The sequence below is a fragment of the Dendrobates tinctorius genome, unplaced genomic scaffold (genome assembly GCF_039654945.1).
Source record: "Dendrobates tinctorius isolate UK_male_01 unplaced genomic scaffold, ASM3965494v1 ptg000203l, whole genome shotgun sequence".
In the NCBI taxonomy this organism is placed as follows: Eukaryota; Metazoa; Chordata; class Amphibia; order Anura; family Dendrobatidae; genus Dendrobates; species Dendrobates tinctorius.
Window position 1 is genome coordinate 12230001 of NW_027361870.1, and position 23119 is coordinate 12253119.

At 42.4% G+C, this 23119-nt stretch overlaps 1 protein-coding gene across 1 annotated transcript in view; it reads right to left on the minus strand.

The window, feature by feature from the left end:
• The window catches only part of MACROD2 (mono-ADP ribosylhydrolase 2), a 2987523-nt gene that overhangs the window by 2925007 nt on the left and 39397 nt on the right, over window positions 1–23119 (minus strand). The window contains exon 2 of the mRNA XM_073553810.1: window positions 19871–19984. Coding sequence (XP_073409911.1) covers window positions 19871–19984 — 114 coding nt within the window. The remainder of the gene's footprint in view (window positions 1–19870; window positions 19985–23119) is intronic.

Genomic DNA, 23119 nt, shown 5'->3' on the forward strand with positions numbered 1-23119 from the left:
AATATTTTTCTTGGCAGGGTGTATGCATGACCATTTAAGGCGATTAATAGCTACATTCAGGATTTATCAGCTTGAATGGAGTGTGAAAGCACAAGCATGTTGAACTGTACAATTCAGCTGCAGCTGGAATAGTTTTAAAGTGAACCTGTCACCAAAGACACTGAACCCAAATGCTGCCAGGGAGAATAAAAGTTTATTTCCTCCCTGCAGCATTCAGCTACATGCGAGCACCAGGCAGGTTAGTAATGCTCTAAACTTGCACATTAACCAAATATCAGCAGGTTAATAGCATTTTTGCTGACGACAGATTCTCTTTAACCCCTTCCCGACCACTGACACAGCGTATGTGTCACGAAAGTCGGTGCCAATCCGACCAATGACGCATATGCTGCGTCATGACTCGATCGCCCTCCTGCGAGTCGGGTGACCAGGGTCAATGAAAGGTCACCAGACCCACGGGTACAGGGCGACCTATACTTGACCCCAGGGAGGGTGACTTTGCCCCCCCGTGGCTGTGATCGCTCTGATTGGCTGTTAAAAGTAAAACAGCCAATCAGAGCGATTGTAATATTTCACCAATGAAACTGTGAAATATTACAATACAGCCATGGCAGATGCTGCAATATCATTGGCCATGGCTCGAGACACCAATCAGACCCCTCTCCACCGACTGTCGCCACCGTCACTATTTGCTCCCCCCACCTTCCGAGCCCTCCCGCGTCCCGGTGTCCCTCGGTCTTCCTCCATGGGCGCAGCCATCTTCCAAAATGGCGGGTGCATGCACAGTATGCCCGCCAAATCTGCCAGCTGGCAGATTCATTCATTCATTCCAGGTACATTTTGATCACTGTGAAACCCTATCACAGTGATCAAAATAAAAAAAAAAAAGTTAAGGAGCAAGGGTAGGAGCTAGGGTAAGAGCTAGGGTTGTAGGATTTCCACTATTTAGACACATCAGGGGGTCTCTAAACGTGACATTGTGCCATCATTGATTCCAGCCAATTTTGCGTTCAAAAAGTCAAACGTAACATGACGCCTGCAGAACATTCCATCAAAGTCTACCTTCCAAAATGGCGCTCCTTCCCTTCTGAGCTCTTCCATGTGCCCAAACAGTGGTTCCCCCCCCACATATGGGGTATCGGTGTACTCTGGACAAATTGCACAACAACTTTTGTGGTCCAGTTTCTCCTGTTAGCCTTGTAAAAATAAATAGCGGGCTAAAAAATTAATTTGAGGAAAAAAATGATTTTGTATCTTCAAATGGACAATACTCTATACTCTTGCTTCTAGACCTGTCCTCTGCATTCAACACAGTTGACCACTGCCTCCTACTACAGATACTCTCCTCCTTCGGCATCAAAGAACGCGCCCTATCCTGGATCTCCTCATACCTTTCCAACCGCACAGCGTCTCCCACTCCCACACCACCTCCTCATCCCACCCTCTCTCTGTTGGAGTCTCCCAAGGGTGTTTTAGGACCCCTACTCTTCTCAATCTCAACATTTGTTGTGGGGCAACTCAAAGTCCCACGGATTCCAGTACCAACTTTATGCTGACGACACTCAGATCTACCTCTCTGGCCCAGACATCACCTCTCTGCTGTCCAGAATCCAGAGTGTCTATTAGCCATATCCTCCTCCTCCTCTCGCTTCCTCCAGCTCAATGTGGACAAATCTGAACTCGTCATCTTTCCTCCATCTCACAGATCTTCCTTACCTATCACAATTAAGGACATAACGCTTTCCCCAGTACCGGAAATCCGCTGCCTCAGAGTAACCTTTGACTTTGCCCTGTCCTTCAAACCGCACATCCAAGCTCTTTCTACCTCATGTCGCCTCCAGCTCAAAAATATTTCCAGAATCCATCCTTTCCTCAACCCTCAATCTACTAAAATGCTTGTGCATGCCCTCATCATCTCCCGCCTCGACTACTGCAACATTCTTTTCTGTGGTCTCCCTGCCAACACCCTTGCACCTCTCCAGTCCATCCTTAACTCTGCTGCCCGACTAAGTAATCTCTCTCCTCGCTACTCCTTCGCTTCTCCCCTCTGCAAATCTCTTCACTGGCTCCCATTCCCTCAGCGTATCCAGTCCAAATTACTAATACTGACCTACCTATAACCTGTCTCCCCCATATGTCTCTGAACTAATCTCCCGATACCTTCCCTCACGTAATCTCCGGTCCGCCCAAGACCTCCTTCTCTCCTCCACACTTATTCGCTCCTCATCCAACCGCCTCCAAGACTTCTCCCGAATTGCCCGCATCCTCTGGAATTCTTTGCCCCAACAAATCCAACTATCAACCACATTTGGATCCTTCAGACGGAACCTGAAAACCCACCTCTTCAAGAAAGCCTACAGCTTGCAGTGACCCAGCTACCTCCGTCTCTCTCACCACTACCAGAGATATCACCTCAACCAACACCAGAACTGCTGCAACCCACCAACCTACTGTCTCCATCGCCACTATCCTGTAGCATGTAAGCCCGAAAGGGCAGGGTCCTCTCCCCTCTCTATCAGTCTGTCATTGTTAGTTTGTTTACTCTAAGTGATATCTGTAATTTGTATGTAACCCCTTCTCATGTACAGCACCATGGAATCAATGGCGCTATATAAATAATAATTTTCACTGCTCTGTGTTATAATCTGTTCAAAGAGCTCACCACACATCTAGATAAGTTCCTTAAGGGGTCTAGTTTCCAAAATGGTGTCACTTGTGGGTTTTTTCCCTCTGTTTAGGCACACAGGGGCTCTCCAAACGCGACATGGTGTCAGCTAACGATTGGAGCTAATTTTCCATTCAAAAAGTCAAATGGCGCTACTTCCCTTCTGGGCCCTGCTGTGCGCCCAAACAATGTTTTATGACCACATATGAGGTATCGGTGTACTCAGGAGAAATCGCTCAACAAATTTTAGGATCCATTTTATCCTGTTGGCCACGTGAAAATTTTAAAATTGATGCTAAAAAAAAATTTGTTGGAAAAATTTAAATCTCCATTTTTTCCTTCCATGTTGCTTTAATCCCTGTGAAGCACCTGAAGGGTTAATAATCTTCAATGTAATTTTGAGTAGCTTGAGGGGTGCAGTTTTTAGAATGGTGTCACTTTTGGGTATTTTCTGCCATATAGACCCCTCAAAGTGACTTCAAATGTGAGGTGGCAAGTAAAAAAAAACAAAAAAAAAAAAAACGGTTTTGTATATTTTGTTGTAAAAATGAGAAATCAGCTGTTCAATTTTTAACCCTTTTAACTTCCTAACAAAACAAAAAAAAAAAATTTTGTTTCCAAAATTGTGCTGATGTAAAGTAGACATGTGGGAAATGTTATTTATTAAATATTTTGTGTCACATAACTCTCTGGTTTAATAGAATAAAAAGTCAAAATTTGAAAATTCCAATATTTCCACATTTTTCGCCAAATTTCCGTTTTTTTCACAAATAAACGCAAAAATTAACTACCTAAACTTACCATTAACATGAAGCCCAATATGTCACGAAAAAAAAACAACTCAGAATCGCTAAGATGCGTTGAAGCGTTCCTGAGTTATTACTCATATAGAGACAAAGGTCAGAATTGCAAAAAAATGGCCTGGTCATTAAGGTCAAAATAGGCTTAGTCATGATGGGGTTAAAGACACTGGAGAATGAGGCATACAAAGATTCTCGATCCAGGGAAAAAGGAAACAAACAAAAAAACAACACGTTCTTATGTACATTCCTGCTACTATGAGCAGGAATATACAGTATGCAAGACAAAAACTGGTGAAACGTCTTTTTTTAATGGGAATCTGTCATCAATTTTTTTGTATATAAGCTGCATCCACCGACATCAGGGGCTTATCTACAGCATTCTGCAATGCTGTAGATAAGTCACCGATGTAACCTGAAAGATAAGAAAAACGAGTTATATTATACTCACCCGGGGGTCCGGTCCAGTCCGATGGGTGTCATGGTCTGGGTCCGGCGCCTCATCATCTAGCGATGACGCCCTCTTCCTTGTTTCTGCCGCGGCTCCTATGCAGGCGTACTTCATCTGCCCTGTTGATGGCAGAGCAAAGTACTGCAGTGCGCTGGCGCCTGCGCACTGCAGTACTTTGCTCTGCCTTCAACAGGGCAGATAAAGTACGCCTACGCAGGAGCGCGACAGAAAGGAGGAGCACGTCACCGCTAGAAGATGGGAGGTGCCGGACCCAGACCGTGACACCCATCGGACTGGACCGGACCCCCGGGTGAGTATAATATAAATCGTTTTTCTTATCTTTCAGGTTACATCGGGGGCTTTAGAAGCAGCTTATGTACAAAAAAATAGATGACAGATTCCCTTTAATTCTGTGGCTCATGGACCAGACCAGGTCCAGCAAATTGATACACACCATCTCTTGTAGCTACTTCTCTTAAAATGGGGCTTGTGACATGGCTCTGTACTATAAAAAAAAAAAAATATTTCAACAAGGTGATAATGTATTTGCTTATTACCAGTAGTGATGAGCGAACGTGCTTGGATATCGTGTTATCAGAGCATTCTCATATGCTAACAGAATCCTGAACTAAATGAACTATGACTTCCAGGTCTTGCTGGATGTCTCAATTCATTAAACCCTATAGCAATTATAAAAATGTTTTATAAAGAAAGCTAAGTAAAAAGGGAAAAAAAAAAAAAAAAAAGAAAGTCAGAGCAATACACAAGAACAACTGCAGATCAGCATGACGTTGGGAAGGTGAAGAAAGTTACCTCCACATTACAGTGACTATAGTATGTCTCATTTCATACAGAATAAAGAAGCATGTAAAATTATTTTTTTCTTCTTTTTATATGTAATACAGCATTAAAGGGAACATGTCACCGGATTCTTGATGCCCAATTCACGGCTAATATGAGTAAGAGCTTGGGAGGACGATTGCAGGCAGGTATTGCCTAATAAACAGGCAATTCCTGCATGTGTTGCGGCTGTCGAACAGCATCAAGACATGTAGTTGTGGGGAATCAAACACTTTTTGAGCTTGCCAGTCACTGTTAGCACCTGAGCAGGCCCAGATAACTCCTTATCTGAGCATATTCACTCATCACCATTTACAACCCATGGCACTGTAGCTAATCTCCGTGGATGTCAAAGAAAAATTCATGAAAGGTTGCAACGCAGGATACTTCTGATGAAGGATAAGTAACAATCAAGAGCAACAGAGGGCATCAGTGTCAGCATGAACTATCCATCGACATTTAAATGAAGTGGAACGCCTGTAAAGGAGGCCTAGGATGACCCAATGCTGACATATATAATAGTTGAAAATATCAGCGCAGTCTGGTCCTCCTGGACGTGGGTAAACACTACTTGTCCTTTTACCCACGTCCAGGAGGACCAGGCTGCTCTGATGTTTTCAACTATTAAGATTATCCTGCGTTACAGCAGCATTCTGACCATTTGATTACTGGCGTTATCAGTGAATAACATAAAAAGCGCCCTCCTTCAAGCTACTTTCAAACATACTAGCACGTAACTGATGAAGGTCTATATTGACCGAAACGTTTTCCGGTACTACAATAAACTGCCTCACCAATCATTAAGTTGAGTGCCAGGTTTTCATTTTATCATATATGGTTTGGGAACCTAATTTGGCACCACTACAGTAGTGCACACGGTGTTTTCTACTTCCCAATGCTGACACAGACATAGCGAGACAGCAGTTTTTCCTCTGGGAAAGCACCTTGTGGACAGAGAAGACCAAGATAGTAGAATAAAGTGTTTTACCTAAAAGCGCTGTTTACAGAAAACTGAATGAGACCTACAAAATAAAGTAACAGTACCTACAGTAAAATATGGTGGAGGTTCAATTATGCTTTAGGGTTGTTTTGCTGCATGATTCTGACACTGTATGCAAGGAATCATGAAATCTGAAGATTACCAAAAGGATTTTGGGTCACAATGTAATTCCCAGTATCAAAGCTAGGTTTGCATCCTAGGTCATGGGTCTTCCACAGGACATTGACCCCAAACATACTTCAAGAAGCACCCAGAAATGAAAGGAAACAAAGCCCTGGAGAGTTCTTAAGTGGCCAGCAATTAGTCTGGATCTAAATCCCAATGAACGCCTGAGGAGAAATCTTAAAGAATTGCTGTTGGGAGAAGACACCCTTCAAATATGAGAAATCTTGAGCAGTCTGCAAAAGAAGTGTGATCCAAAATTCCAGCTGAGAGGTGTAAGAAGCTTGTTGATGGAAATAGGAAGTAATTGAAGTCATTAATTCCAAAGTGTGTACAGCCAAATATTAAGTTAAGGCTAACAATTTTGTCCGACCAATTTTTTTTTTTTTGAGTGGCGTGAGTTTATGTCCAATTTACCTTTTTTGTCCTGTTCCAATACAAACAAAGGAAATCTGAGTAATTGCAATAATTTTGTAAGAGAAATACTTCATTTTCTGGAACAATTTCAAGGGTGCCAACACTTTTGACCATTACTTTATATACCATAAAAATCAGATGAGAAATCTCCTTTAGGCCATTGTATTGGTCTTTTGTGGTACAAAACTAAATTTGAGCTATATGGCAGCAATATTGACAGTCACAGATCACTTTTCAGCCTGTTGCCACCATCTTGCTGTGAAAGGTTTTACTTAGCTTCTAGGGACTTTTATAGACAAACTAACATGCAAGAGAAGGGCTGAAAGTCTGCAATTCTAAAATTAACTTTTCATTGTGATCACTGTGCCAGAAAAGTAATGGATTCAGTTTAGTCCTTCAGCTAAAACATTAATTATTGGACAATTCTCTGTAATTTGCTACACACATCTTACTACTTTAGAGACAAACAAATAAGCACTTTTTAGACCACTGGATAAATTAAATGAGAGCTACAAAAACATTTAACTTAAAAGACCACATTGTAAACTAGAAAAAGTAAATATTTTGTTTGTAAAAGATATTCTGGATATAACAAATAATCAAGCATTTAAAGTTAAAAAAGATCCTCCATGCATTAAAGAAAGATCTATCCTGACATTTTTGCTTTACTAAAGATATACCCACCCCCCTGAATTAAGAATCATGGAACATCTTTTCTCTGAAGTTCACATAAAAGCCTTTCCTTTAGAATGCCTTATAAAAAATATTAATAAAATGACAACTGGGTGTTACCACCTGGAGGTGGATCTCTACACAGTGACACGGTCCAATCTGCTGTCAGCATCACACAGTGAGAACACACTGCTTTGATTTGAACACCAAATTTATCTATACATTCCTAAGAAGAATAAAGAAAATGCACACCACACTTAAGGAACGATGCCTCAGAATGGATATTTATTTAGGACAAATATGTACTAAGGCAGACATGTCCGGGAAAGGTTAATTTTTCATAGTATTAGGCTGTGTTTACACGCTGCGTTTTTGCTACATTTTTCAATGAAAATTTTAAGCCACTAACAAAAAAGAAAAAAAAAAAATCCCGATTAAACATCCTTCCGCACCAAAAACGGATACTTGCGTTTTTGCACTTATTCACTGTTTCCTATGGGTGACAAATATTGCAAGTACGCTGAAAGAAGTGACATACTGCAGTTTTCAATAACGCAGCAGTTTGCCAAATTAGTCAGGAAAATAAAATAAAACCAACTGTGTGTGCCTGAGATTTCTGAAGTCTCAGACTCTGCTGGTACTGTAAAGTGAAGCTTAAAATCTGCATATTAAACAAAACAGAAAAAAAAAAAAAAAAAAAAAGGCTTAACGTGTGAACATAGCCTAAAGGGGGCTTTACACATAGCGATATTGCTAAAGCGTCACCGATTTTGTGACGCAGCAGCGGTATTGCTAGCGATATCGCTATGTGTAATACTTACCTCCGACCGGCTCCCCTGCAGGCTATCGCTGATCGCGCGAGATAGTCCACGTCCATTTCTCGTCGGCCGCTTCCTGCTGGCGCCGACGAGCGACGCGTGGCCACGGGCAGGAGGACGTCATCATCGCCGCGTCTGGAAGGTAAGTAATGACCGCTGCTGCGTCGCTGTGAGATCTGCCTGTTTGGCAGCTCACTAGCGACCATTTAGCGATGCACCAGCGATCCTGACCGGGTCGTATCGTTGTCAGGATCTCTGTGCATCGCTAAATGTAAAGGGGGCTTTAGGCTGTATGGTCGCATTGCCATTATTTCAGGGCAGATTTATAACAAAATCTGAAGTGTTTCCTGATGTCAGCAAAGTGAATGAGAACCCTGAAGTCTCATGCACACATTGCTTATTTGTGACTTGTGAGCGTTTTTTCTGCAGATTTCACCAAATACTAATGAGTGGAGAAAAATTTTCACCAAAACTCAAACAGCATAATGCACATATTTTTGCTACTGCGTTTCCCCTACCACAAAAGTCACATTTCGCGAAATACTTGTGCACAGACCCTTAAGTGCTAACCATATCTTTCAAACTATTAGCTGCAATCCCCCCCACCCAAAAAAAAAAAAAAAAAAAAAAAACTGGGTGAAAAATGGGAGTGCGTCTTCTAGTCCGAATATAGCTCAAGGGTAGGGGATGGTGGTGGACCAGGATTGCCGCTGTAAGAAGCCCACAGCGGCATTAGTGTGGTGATGCTGCGGGTCCTGGGTTAGGAGGAGAGTGTATCCCAGTGGTGTGAGGCAAGAGCGGCGTACACGTTGCACACAAGGAGCTCACAGTAGCCTTCAGTAAAACAGAGGTGGTTGAGGATGCATGCGCCAGTTTAGATACTAGCAGAGATCTCAATCTGGGCATGAACCGACAACCGGTGCCCTTTACCTCAAGGCCACGTTGAGGTCAATGTGTGCTGCAGGGACTGGGTTCCTGCCTCGCACCACCGGAAAACCGTCTCCCTCTAGCCCAGGGCCCACAGCAACACCCTACTCATGCTGTAAAATTGTGTAATTGTTACCTTTCTCCTGTGACTCCACTCCATCGCCAGCGACCCCCCCAATAAACTACATTAGGACTAAAAGACGCACTTGTGACCCCTGACATGCCGGATCATAAAAACACACACATATTCCATTTTCTTCCTCTAAATGTGCGTCTTATGGTCCGGCGAGTCATAGAAATTTATGCAGCCGCACACTCCGGTCCCGAGTGCCAGGTACTGAGGTACGAGACTCGTGCGAGTTTCTTGCAAGTGTGACCCTGACCTTACGCAACATCTGTTTAATTTGAAAAAATAAAAAATTAGCTTAGGCAGGGGTTAATTCCCATGGATCTTCCCAGGCTATGAATATCAGCCCGCAGCTGTATATTTAGCCTTTACTAGCTATTAAAATAAGGGGACCTCACAAAAAAAAAAAAAAAAAAAAAAAAATGATGACGTGGGGTCCCCCTATAATTATTAGACAGAAAAGGCTGATATTAATAGCCTATGAAGGGGCCATGGATATTGCCATCCCCCCCACCTACAAACATCAGCTCACAGCCGCCCCAGAAATGGCGCATCTCTACGATGCGCCAATTCCGGCACTTAGACTCTCTTCCCACTGCCCTGTAGTGGTGGCATATGGGGTAATATTTGTGGGGTTGATGTGACCTTTGAATTATAAAGGGGACATCACTAAGGGTATCGTTAAACCTAGCGATGCACCAGCGATCCCGACTAGCGATATGACGCGGTCAGGATCGCTGGTGCATCTCTAGGTGGTCGATAGTGAGCTGCCACACAGGCAGATCTCACCAGCGACATCGCAGGGGACGGGAATCGCTACTTAGGTTAGTTTCACACTAGCGTTTATGAGCGCAGTGACGGCCTGCGCACGGCCGCCGCTAGGCTCCACCCCCTGCCGCGCCTCCGCCGGTAGCTCCGCCCACCGGCGCATGACGCTGCATCCCCTATCACAGGGGGCGCAGGCCGTGCGCAGTATGCGTTTGGCAGCGCATGCGTCCTTTTGACGGTGCGCCGACCTGCGCCAAACGCAACCTGCTGCAATACAAAGGAATTCCTAAAAACATGATCTGTTGGTGGGCCTTGTAGACTTGAGTTGTGGAACCCTGCTCTACAGGGCCTCCAGTGACAATGACAGGAGACAATGGATCCTGCAGTGTTATCACTGAGGGTTCACTGAAGTTCATGCGCTCACTTTACGGCACTGCTGAGAATTTATTTTCCCACACAGCGGTGCCGCAAACTCCATTGACCTCTGACGGCGGAATGATACAATGATGGAAGGTATCCTCCCGCAGTGTATCACCGGAGGCCACAGGAGAGCGGTCACATCTTCCGATGTGACAGCTCTCCACGGGAGATAGTCGTGGGACAATTGTTATTACATGGATTACGTCAGAACAGGGAGTATACTATTGGTTTATTATTTTTTTTTTTTTTTTACAGGCGATTTAGGACATCTGGGATCGTGTGTGTGTTTTTTCACAAGTGAACACACTTGCCAGATGATGGGACTAATACCAGGCATAGCCGGATGGAACTAGTAGTCCCATCGAACTATGCCTGCCTACATACAGGCCCGCACACATTCTCCTTACACACATAGCTCCGTCCACACTTTCTCCTCCCGATCTGCAGCGTTTCACGCACTGAACTCCGCAGCAAAACAGATCTTTTTAATCCTGCGGTTTTGCTGCGGATTTGACTGACTCAATGTTAGTCAATGGGTACAGATACGCTGCAGATCCCCCCAATAAAAATAAATAAAAAAATTGACATGCTGCGGAAAGTAAGATGCTGCAAATCAGCACAAATTTTTCTGCTGCATGTGCACAGCAATTCTGTAATTCCCATTGAGTAACATGGCTTGTGCACTACACTGCAGAATTGGTGCAATTCTGCACGTCCAAAAACGATGCAGAAACGCATCAAAATGCGCAACATGTGCACAGAGCTTAAGATTTTTGCATTTTAAATGGAAAAAAAATTAAGTTTTGCTTTTGAGGTAGGTTCTTATCTCATGTCTGGCTCAAAAGGGGTATTCTCAAGTTGCCTCTTGAGCAGACCTGAGCTTTGCAGGCTCCTTACAGTCTCCATGTTTCCCAGTTTATGGCAGGGCGGGCTCTCCTCCTTGACTGACAGTTTTGAGTACCAGAGCTGTAACATTAATAGAACTATAAAGCTCAGCACAAGCTCTGCTCTAAAACATTCTGACATCAGTGGTTTGTTCCAAGTCTGCATTGTTCTCTTTACGTGTAGATACTGATAACAGGGCTTTGAATATACAGCTCAGGACAGTGAGCCATGATTAGGAGACCTGCTCTAGGAGAAGCCAATACAGTGGGCTGGTGATCTTGCAATATTTACAACAGCAGCTTGTCAGGAGCAGAGCGTGAGGTGAGCAGATAACTGCAGTATAGAAATCCATGGGCTCGAGAGAGCAGACTGGTATGTTAACTTCTCTTCTGGAATACGACTACGGTGCACGCTCGGCCAGGATCTGGGCAGACATTGGTAGACGAGCACCAAGGAAACCAGATATACATGAAAGATAAATGGCTCACTGCATGAGAATGGCAGCAGATAGTAGAAGGCTAGAACAGTGCGGTTTGTTTTTTAAAAACTAAATGCAGCGAAGCTTTAATTCTAGGTTGTGTAGTGTCGAACCATAACTATGCAAAAATAGTAGCTAGAACTTGTGTATTACTCAACTTGCCATTAACTTTACAAAATGTACATACATGTCAGGTAAAGCAAAGAAAAAAAAAGTGGTAGTAGATGAAAAAACGCATAGGACTCCTAACAGTCTCCTTTCTGGACTGTTACAGTGCCATATCTGTTTGTTACAGAATATCTGAGTAGATAGAAAAATGCCTCAACATGGTTATTTATACATTAGACAGAATATCACACACAATCTTTGTAAAATACCGGAGGAACACAGGGGTATATGGAATCTGGCAGGATCCCCCAAGCTTTACGGTAGCGCTTACAAACTCTATAGAAAATAACTTGTAAGCGCTGCGCTCCCAGCCCAGAAGATCAGCCCACTACTGAGATGGCAACTATGACCTTTAAACTAGGAAACATGCAGTAAGACTATAAAACTTAAAGTTGCTTGCATTTATAAGCACTTTGTAATTTTACCTTTTTTTTTTTTTTTTTCACATTTTTTAAAACTTATTAAAACTTAACACATACAAGTGGCATTACCATCACAATTTCAGTCGTGTCAAGAGTGAATCCATTAAACATTACAATGCATATAGCATTAAACAGTAGGCATAACCAGAATTTGTACACAGTTACATTGAAAACAACATTAATGTGTAACCCCTTCTCATGTACAGCACCATGGAATCAATGGTGCTATATAAGTTAATAATAATAAATAAGTAATTTTACCCATTTAATAAGTTGAAACAACCCCTTAAAATGCCTGAAGATGGTCCCAACTATTACATTTAGCAATTGCTTTAGTTACAGTACAGAAATTGCCTTTGTACATCCCAAGTGGTTTGTCCACAGGTCAAACCACAAGAGACATTTCTTCCTATTTCTATAGACTGCAAACACAACTACTGCATGTAACAGACAATGACCACTAGATGGAGCTTCAAAAAGGCAAAGTGACTATCTCCACCATCCTGCTTTTCTGAAGCTTGATCTCCTGCTAAAAGCTGATGTGCATGTCCGCTGCGCTAAAGTGTTACTGGCTAGTGAACGCAGGTGATTCCGCATGTGTTCATTGAACCGTGCGGATTCACCGCATCAAACGCACCATACAGGTGTAATTTATCTCGCAGAGGCTCCAGTCTCCGAGAGATAAATAGACATGCTGCGGTCTGGAAAGAAGTGAATAACAGGTGAATAACTTAAACTTGGCACTCAAAAATAGAGCAATTTGACAGTTCCTTTATTGTGTGCATCCAGACAACAATTAACTTGAACGTTTTCTGTCCTTCGTATGGACCGTCATCAGAAAGTTATTCTCATGGATCACAGCTAGAACATATATGCAAAAATAAAACAAAAAATATTACCATTTACGAAAATTACATAAAGGATTAGAAATTTGCACACATGTATCAAGAAGTACTATATAGCATAAATTTTACTACATAAAGTCGATGGTGCTTCAATGGTGAACTAGAGAAACCAGAAATTCGGTTTAAGTGTGCCCAGTGAGTCAATTGGATCTGTGGGCAGAAAAACAAGTCCATGCTATGATGATAGTCAAGGAAAAGAAATACACAATGATGTGCAAATTGAAAATAACCTGTATAGCAAAGATGCAAAAACCGTAATAAAGGATATAATATCTCACAGTAGGTGAAGCAGTACTGAAAGTTATCAGCAACCCCCCATGAGGGGTAAAAAAAAACACCAGGTGGCAGAACGTACTCCTACAGTAATAAAGAATACCTAGGAAAAGGAGCTGTGCAGAGGAGCCCGTGTATGTGTGGGCCGAGTGTCCAGGATGGGAATCCTGTGTTGCTGAAAGGCAAACCGCTCTGTTACCACATCCATCATCCTCACTAGATCCAGGTACTATATGGTTGTCCATTCATACAATACACATCCTCTCTCTGTACCACGTTTTTATCAATATGATGTGCACCTGTAATCATTAGCATCTCATTTTGCCTTTCAGCAACACAGGATTCACATCCTGGACACTTGGCCCACACATATACGTGCTCCCCTGCACAGCTCCTTTACCTACGTATTACTATAGGAGTACGTTGGATACCGTACTTGGGCACCTAACTCTTGCTACCCGAGTGCCGTGTTCTCTTTATTCTATAATTGACTCCACAGGTGAGCCGCGGGTGTCTGTGCACATATAGTGGGCATTTCTTGAAATCCCATCCACTATGCTGTAACATCTGGATGTTACAGATCGTGTGCACATTCCTCCAGGGATTACAAAAATGAAGCAGAAATGCCCTAATACAAAAGAATTGGTTTTCTGAAGTTCATGCCTATAATCCTATGATGAATACAGCTCCATTGTCAGGACTGTGTTGCAGCAGTAGGCCCCGATCCGGAATCCTGCAAAAGGTGACAACTGACAACTGCATGGAGCTTGTAGTGCTGACTTATGTCCTCACAGTCTAAAATGTGGAAAGGTAAATTGCTTCTTAAAAAAAAAAAAAATGTCCATGTCTGAGAAAAGGGAAAAAAAGGCCTTTTAAACCACTGCGAGTGGTGACAATCTCTGCACACTGCTCCAAAATGTATCAGAAACAAAATGAGCTGCAAGAAATATAAGGCCACACTCCATCACACCTTTTTTCAATCATCTTTCAATAATTAGGATACCTTTGAATATTCATTAAAAACCAGATACACAGAGTTGCATTCAAACAGTGGAGGTAAAGGGAGTCTTTTGGGACTTCGATATTACTAGCCTATCCATGATATAATCCATCAACAGCATATCAATGGAAAACCCCAACTCTTGTCACTCCCAACAATCAACCAAGGAGGCGGATGCTGGTCCAAGAGGGGTGCTAGGGCCTCTTTAGTTAAAATATTGGTGGGGGTGGTAGAAATGTTAATGCAAAACTGTATATTGATGGTCCAACCTAAACATAATATTTAAGTTCAGAAAAACCCTTAAAAGTGTTCATGTAAACTGTAATCATTATAACTTGGAATAATAATAATTTCCTCAATTGGAGGTTGTTAAAAAAAAAAAAAATGTTAGTGTGCCGAGATAATCTTATAAAAGCCCCCCCCTCCCCCACTGTAATTGCTGTGTCTGACAGTACAAAAACATGGCCTAGTCATACCACATCTCCAGGGCGGGGGGGGGGGGGGGGGGGGGGTGTATACATAAGGGATTTTTTATTTTTTTGTTAAACACATCCAATCATGGAAACTTTTATTCCAGGATCTATTAAATTTCATTTGTTTGAGGGAAGACCCCTTGAAAAAGCAATTTCTCTCTTTTCTAGCTTTATGTAGGGTCTTTTAATTTTGAAATTCCAATGGAGAGTACACAACAAGGATTATAAAAGATCAAAGGGGTTTTAAAGCTTTGGAGACTTTCTTAAATGTAGGAGGTTAAAAATAATTATAGCAATGAAAATTTACCACCATTTGCCTTCATGATACACAGTCTATTGCCGTCTGCAGAATGAGTGAACTGAGAATCCATCAGTCAGCTTGCCATGATGGTCTTGCAGGAAGTTTGTAACTCTTATTTGTCTTTGATCATAAATCAAATGAGAAAAGCTCAGACTAGAGAGTGGAATGTGAAGAGAAAAAAAAAAAAATATCACTGCAACATTTTTAATGAAACTTAACGGTAATGAATTATGTTTGGCCCCAACAGCAGCAAAAAAAAATTGCACATTTAAGTACAACAGAATAGCCCCCAAAGGAAGACAATCCCTTAATGTTTTTTTGGAGGCGGACAGAAAAGTTTTTCCAATACTGACTCAGACAGTATTCAGTGGTACTTTTTGTAGACGTTCAATTCATTTTTTCTGAAAGTTTTTAAGACTTTAAGCTTCAGATATTTTTCCTGAAACATTTTTTGCAGCCTTTTAAGTGAACAGTGCATAGTTTGGAGAAGATTCACTCAGGATGTGCTCTAAGGAAGTGACATGCCCTTATTCCCCACCAGGTGACTTTGCAAGCCACCAAACATGGGGGGGGATAAATGGAAAAAAAAAAAAAAAAAAAAAAATCTCATGTGAACAGCAAAGTGGGATTCCTAATTAAATAAATAGGAAGTTGTCAGAGATAAAAGCAGCTTTTGGAAGAGGATTAGGCCATGTGCACACGTTGTGGATTCTGCGAATCTTGGCTCTGCAGACCCGCAGCAGATTTAGCTGCGTTGTACAGTACCATTGTTTTCAATGGTAACATGAAAAATACTGTGCACATGCTGCGGGTTCAAATCCTCAGCATGTCAATTCTTTGTGCGGATTCCGCTGCGGTTTCACACCTTCTCCATTGTAGAGGTGTGAAACCGCAGGGCTAAACCGCAGGCTAATCTGCAGGTAAACCGCAGGTCTTTTGACCTGCGGATTTTTCCAAATCCACGCGGACAAATCCGCAGCACCTAAAACTAGGAAAAAAAATCTTCACATAGAAAAAAATTGTTTTATTTGGCAAGGGTAGGTGACAAAATCACCCCACATTTAGGGGCACACCATAGTTATTAAAAATGGTAATATATTAGTGCACAACTTTTAAGAATTAAACATGTAAGTAGCAGTGGTTACTGGATCTGGAGAAGTTCATAGGGAAAAAGAGTGAACTTTGTAGTATCCTCCGATTGAGATCTAGTCTCTAATGCTACAGCTATGTATGAAAAAAAAAAATAAAGGTTTTTCCTGATCAACAATAATGATTATCTGTTAACATAATGGGTGATAAGCATCTGATCAATTGTAGTTGCACTGCAGGGTGCCACAAACCCTACAGATTTGGAGAATATTGGCAGTCATGCATGCTTTATTTAAAGTCTATTGGACTGAGGAAGATGGCCAAGTGCTAGAGACCAACCATGATCTGACGAAGAAACGCATGTACAATTTTTCTTGTTGGATGTTTTCAGCCACTATTTTTTTTTCTTTATAGGATAGGATTCAGAAGAAGTGTAGGGCTATAATGAACAATAATACACACCCACTATACAAGCTGTTCTTGAAGCAGTAGAGCACATTCAGCAGCCGTCTAATCCTACTTAGGTGCAAGAAGGTGAAATTCCGGAAATAGTTTGTGCCTACTGCGATGTGGGATAAATAATTTCCTAAGGGTGAAAAACGACAATGACCTATGGCTGGTGCACTAATAAATCTTAGATCTCTGATCATTGTTAAGTACCTGCACTGACACAAATTTGTTTGTTACGTAATGTGGTTAGTCATGTGGAAGACCTGTGTCTAGGAATTACTTTATGTAATGCTGTAGTGTTTGGAATGCTGTTTGTAACGCTGCTGTAATACCACAATTTCCCTCGGGATCAATAAAGTGTATCATATCGTATAGGCCATCAATATCTGATCGGTGGGGTGAGACACCCAGCACCTGATACAGCCGGCGGCCAGAATGTCTCAGATGTTGCTGGACACCACAGCTCTGCCACATCTTTAGTGACCATGGCCAGGTACTTCAGATCAAAATGCATAGAGAGATATATTCAGCTCACCCCTTGAATGCTCTTGACTCCTTCGGAGCACGGATCACGTCCCTGTAAGACGATACATGGCAAATAATCTTGAAGAAAAGATCCAGCTATGAAGGATGTTAAAATCCAAAACTTTTATTCCAAAAACAATTACAAAAAACCCGACCGGTGATATCGGAGGAGAGGTTGCCAGTGGAGAACTGGACGCGTTTCGAACAAGTGTTCTGAGTCTAAGAACACTTGTTCGAAACGCATCCAGTTCTCCACTGGCAACCTCTTCTCCAGTATCACCGGTCGGGTTTTTTTGTATTTTTATTTGATTTTGGAATAAAAGTTTTGGATTTTAACATTCTTCATAGCTGGATTTGTTCTTCAAGATTAACTGCAGATCAACCCCTTATTCAAAAACACACAGGGTGTGGATCTACCGTACATAGTTGAGGTAGTTATTAGTTTTGATGGAGCTGCCATGTTCTGGAAGCATTAGAAAACAGGGACAGCTGATCGGCAGGATTGCCAGGGGGTTGACATCCCCACAGATCAGATATGGATGACCTAGCCTAATGTTAGCTCATCAATAAAAAAAAAAGAAGTAGAGATCAACTGTAATACCATGGCCTCCGGGGGGGGGGGGGGGGGGGTAGCTTATGTGGTCGTTCCAGTACTCACTGTGCTGGAGGCCGTTTCATCACCCGTATGCTGTTCACTTTGGGGACCCAATTGACTGCAGACAGAGGCTGGAAACAACTTTAACAATTCAGCTTTATTCTCTTCAGGGCACAGCATATCCACAATGGCTACAGGACTCTTTACTCGATAACAGCAATACATCTTCATCTACAGCAGTACGTCACTTCTTCCTTCACTTCACACGTATGAACCACACAGACAAGGTGACACGTCACACGGAGCACGATGAACACGGAACACTTCCCTTCTTCCAGAGCCCGACTTCAGCCCACAAAGGTCCCTGACTTATCTGTTACAGCTCACCCCTTTACGGCACTGTTGCTCCTATTCGTGTCCCAGGTTCGCAGCTCACTAGACTCCACAAAGCTCCCGAACTTCAGCTGCTACTTCCACAGGGGGCTCACCCACGGACCTCCCTGGCTTGAACTTCTCCAGACACGGGCTGGATTCAATAGACTGGCTTAGGTTGTCACTTCAGCTCTTCCTTGCTTGCTGACTTGACCTCTGAGACTCCTTTTTTAGTCTCCCTAGTCCTACAGTTCCCAGTCTCCCACTGCAGGACCTCCAGTACCACTATTTACTGGCTACTGCTGTAGGCATTTGCTATGCTTCACTTCTGTCCAGTATAGCTAACTAACTCATGGAGGGAAAACTTTTTCCCTGTCTATCCACTCCTCTAAGTTAACCCTTCTAACAGTCTTCTCACTAGCTGAGCTCAGTGCCCCCATGCACACGACATACATACTGCACACAAAATACACAACAACATCAACATTTGCAGGGCGAAGCCCTTGACCGCCTTACACAACCTCCAACTTTAAATTTCTGTTTTTAAAGTTATTTACTAGTATAAGATTATGGTACTGCTGTCCAGCCTCCATTTGGAGCCCGCATCTTTCTCCACACAAGAGCTGATCTGATCAGCTGTCAAGTGCCTCTGACAGCCGCAGGTGGTGTTAATCAGTTGAATATTGCTGTCAGTCACTGACAGCAGTGTTTAACATGTGCCAGCAGGAAGCACGTCACAAGTTCCACCCATTGGCGCTCGTCATGTGATTGCGGGGCACAGGTTGTTTTTCCTGACAGCCGGCGGTCTGCAGAAGACCATCAGTCTTACTTTACGTTACTCCTGTGAATGCCAGATCATGGTAGACATTCATAGGAAATTGTGATTTTAGCGACAAATAGCAATGCACTGCTATGAAGCGTCAATACAAAAAAAAAAAAGAAAAAAAAAAACCCGCTGCATTCAGAAATGTCCAATATAAAGTAAATAAAAAATTGAAATACAAGGAGTTAGGTTTCTTTGGATGTCGCAACATTGCAACAACAGGCGATCAAAACGTTGCATCTACCCAAAAATGGTATCAATAAAAACATAAGCTCGGTGCGCAAAAAAAATCCAGCCCCAGATCTTGAAAAATGTAGATGCTATGAGTCTCGGAAAAACAGACATAACCAAATTTTATTTTCCTTACAAGTTTCAGATTTTTTTTCCCCTCACTTAAATAAAAAAAACAAAAAACACCTATACATTTTTGGAATCTGCGTACTCCTACTGACCTGGAGAATCATAATGGCAGGTGAGTTTTATCATTTAGTGAACATGGTAAATTAAAAAACCCAAAAATGTGTAATTGCACTTTTTTGCAATTTTACAGCACTTGGAATTTTTATCCCCTTTTCCAATACACTATAAGGTACAATCAATCGATTCATCCAAAAGTACAACTTGTCTGGAAATGACAAACTCTCATATGGCTATATTGATGGAAAAGAATGAACAAAACAAAAAAGTTAAAAAGTTATGGCTCTGGGAAGAATGAAAGGAAAAAAAAAAAAAAAAATAATCGTAAGGTCGTCAATGGATTACAGTAATAGGTACTAAGCAGCAGTACCCGAGAATGGCCACCACTCAGCGCACAGAGATGTGACATTTCAGTTTGAAACTTTATTTACATCGGTCTCCGATCCAGGTAAATGATTTGTGGGTGTGCCAGGTGTTGAATCCACACATATATTGTAGTCCTGGACCACAACTTTAACATCTTAACAGCCATTTTATTTTAAAATAACTATTAGTAAATTACTGAAATCATTATGTACTGCTAAAGGACTTGAAAACTTCTAAAGTGAAAAACTATATTCTACATACCTTCACATGCAGAACTCTGCTGCTCTTTCAGCAGCGACTGAATGTTGTCCAGCGGTATATAATCCTTGCACAGCTCTTTGCGCCTTTCAGTCTGTGTCATACTCAGAAGCCGCTCTGCAGAGGAGACAATAAGGTCAAAATTTTTGCAACGCAATTTTAACAGTAGCAAGTTGATGGAAGGATACATATACATACTAAATATATATATAATAAATTTTATTTTTATAGCGCCGACATATTCCGCAGCACTTTACATTTCAGAGGGGATTTGTACAGACAATAGACATTACAGCATAACAATAATCACATACAGTAGATTATAACAAATACCAAGAGGAATGAGGGCCCTGCTCGCAAGCTTACAGTCTATGAGGAAAGATGTAGACACGAAAGGTGGGTGGTAACAGTTGCCCTGATTGTATGGACCAGCCATAATGTTAAGTGTGTAACAGTACAGACACAGAGGGCTAATGGATGCATAAAGCATGTGGGAACATGATGCGGGAAATCTGGTCATGGTAAAACTTTTGGCTGTGCCACACAGGGATAGATTAGGTTAATGTGTTGAGGCGATAGGCCAGTCTGAATAAATGCGTTTTCAGGGCACGCTTAAAATTGTGGTGATTGGGGACTTATCGTATCGACCTGGGAAGTGCATTCCAAAGAATTGGCGCGGCACGTGTAAAGTCTTGGAGACGGGAGTGGGAGTTTCTGACTATTGAGGATGCTAACCTCAGGTCATCAGCAGAACGGAGCGCACGGGTAGGGTGGTATACAGAAACAAGGGAGGAGATGTAGGGTGGTGCTGAGCCATGGAGGGCTTTGTGCGTGAGGGTAATAAGTTTATACTGAATTCTGGAGTGGTTGGGTAGCCAGTGTAATGACTGGCACAAGGTAGAGGCATCGGTGTAACGATTGGTGAGGAATATGATCCTGGCTGCAGCGTTCAAGACAGATTGGAGAGGGGAGAGTTTGGTAAGAGGGAGACCGATTAGAAGAGAGTTACAATAGTCGAGACGAGAATGAATAAGAGAAACAGTAAGTTTTTGCAGCGTCAAAAGTAAGAAAAGGTCGAATTCTAGAAATGTTTTTGAGGTGCAGATGACAAGAGTGAGCCAATGATCGAATGTGGGGGGCAAAGGAAAGCTCGGAATCAAGTATGACCCCAAGACAGCGGGCCTGTTGCTGGGGAGTAATAGTGGATCGTAAGTAGAGAGAAGGCGCCAGATCAAGAGACACCCATTGGCCTGAGAGAGCATAAGAAAAAATCTTTTTTGTGCAGAGCAGAACGGACTGGGAACTTACATACAGCTCACTAAAAGGCTGTAATAAAGGACTTCAAAAAGTGTTGGCCATGCTTAGGCTTTTTTATTTTTATTTTTTTTTTTTTACACTTACCGTATTTTTGTGGGCCGAATTGTGGCCCCAATAGCTTTCTAAGGGGGCGCAAAATCAGCCCACAAAAAGTCAATGGTGCGCTGTGTGCCGCACGGTCTCAAGGGCGGTTTTTTCTGCCATGATAAAAGATCGAGCTTGCTCAGTCTTTTATACGGCGTACGGACACGGCCCCCATTGTAACCAATGGGGCCGCAAAAACAAACGGAAGTTTGTTTTAGCGGCACACCGTCACTTCTTTGGCGGAATGCCGGGTTATTTTCCCATTACACCACCGCAATACCGGACAGCAAAAAATGCAGTAAGTGGAAAACCAGCTTTATCTGGTGAAAGGCATCTTTTACAATTACCGGGGTTTTTTTTGCGGCCGTATAGTCACAATTTTCACTGTCTGCCGCAATAACGGACCGCAAAAAACTTGCGGATCACCGTTTTCCAATACTATTGAAGTAGTATTGGGAAAAAACAGCGGTCCGCAAAACCGGGAGTGACTGTGCACCGCAAAAACAAACTTCTGTTTGTTTTTGCCGCCCTATTGATTTTAAATGGGGCATTGTCCATACATCGTGATAAAGATCAAGCAGGCCTGATATCTCTTTTCACGGCTGCAAATACGGCCCTCATGGCCATACGGCACACCGTGGAATTTTTGCGGGCCGTAGAAATCTATTGGGCCGCAAAAAACGGCCAGCAAAAACACGGTAAATGTAAAGAAGCCTTAGGATCAAGGCGTATACACTGTGTTCCAAATCATGCAAAAAATATTTCCTCATATTTTCTCTAAATTACCTATATGAATTGCAGTCATTGTTATTTTCCAGTCATCTAATATTCTAGTAGAATTGCAATGTTTTTGAACAAACTGCCTATGAAAACAGTATATTTTTAAAAATAAGAAACTCAAAATGCATGTTCCAAATTTTTATGCACAGCAGAGTTTTCAACCTTTTTATTTTGAACAAAAAAAGGGTCAATTGTGAAATTATAAGCATTATCAGCTTATTACAAAATGAAATCAAACAGTTTTCAAGTCAAAACTTTATTCTAGGTGATGTTAGATTTGCACATAGGAGCCCTTGTTCGAAAGAAGCTTCTGAACTCTCTTGTCCATTGAATTTGTCAGTTTTTGGATGGTTTGTGCTTCAGTTGTTTTGCATGTGGACAGAATACCCTCCCAGAGCTGTTGCTTAGATGTGAACTGCCTCCCGCCATCACAGACACTCCTTTTGATGATGCTCCAGAGGTTCTCAATGGGGTTGAGGTCAGGGGAAGATGGTGGCCACACCATAAGTTTGTCCTCCCATAGCAGCCAAAGATGCAGATGTGTTATTTGCAGCATGAGACGGTACATTACCATGCATGAAAATGAAATTGCTGCGGAAAGCATGGTTCTTCCTCTTGAACCATGGCAGGAAGTGCTGTTTTAGAAACTCCACATAGATTATGGAGTTCATCTTTACCCCTTCAGGGATCCTAAAGGGGCCGACAATCTCTCTCCCCATGTTTTCATGGGGTGTCCATCAACCAGCCATCCTCCACTCCATCCATCTGGACCATCGAGCGTTGCACGGCACTTATCGGTGAACAGAACAGTTTGGAAGTCAGTCTTCATGTATCGTTTGGCCAACTGGAGTCTTTGTGTGCAGTGGATAGAGGTGGTCGACAGGATGGCTTACGCACAGCTGCAAACCTCTGAAGGACCCTGCATCTTGTTGTTCGGGGGACGTTGGAGGCACCAGCAGCTTCAAAAACTTGTCTGCTGCTATGACAAGGCATTTTTGCAGCTGCTCTTTTAACCTGACGCAATTCCCTGTTGGAAAGAGTCCTCAATTTTTCCTTATCGGCGCTCACACG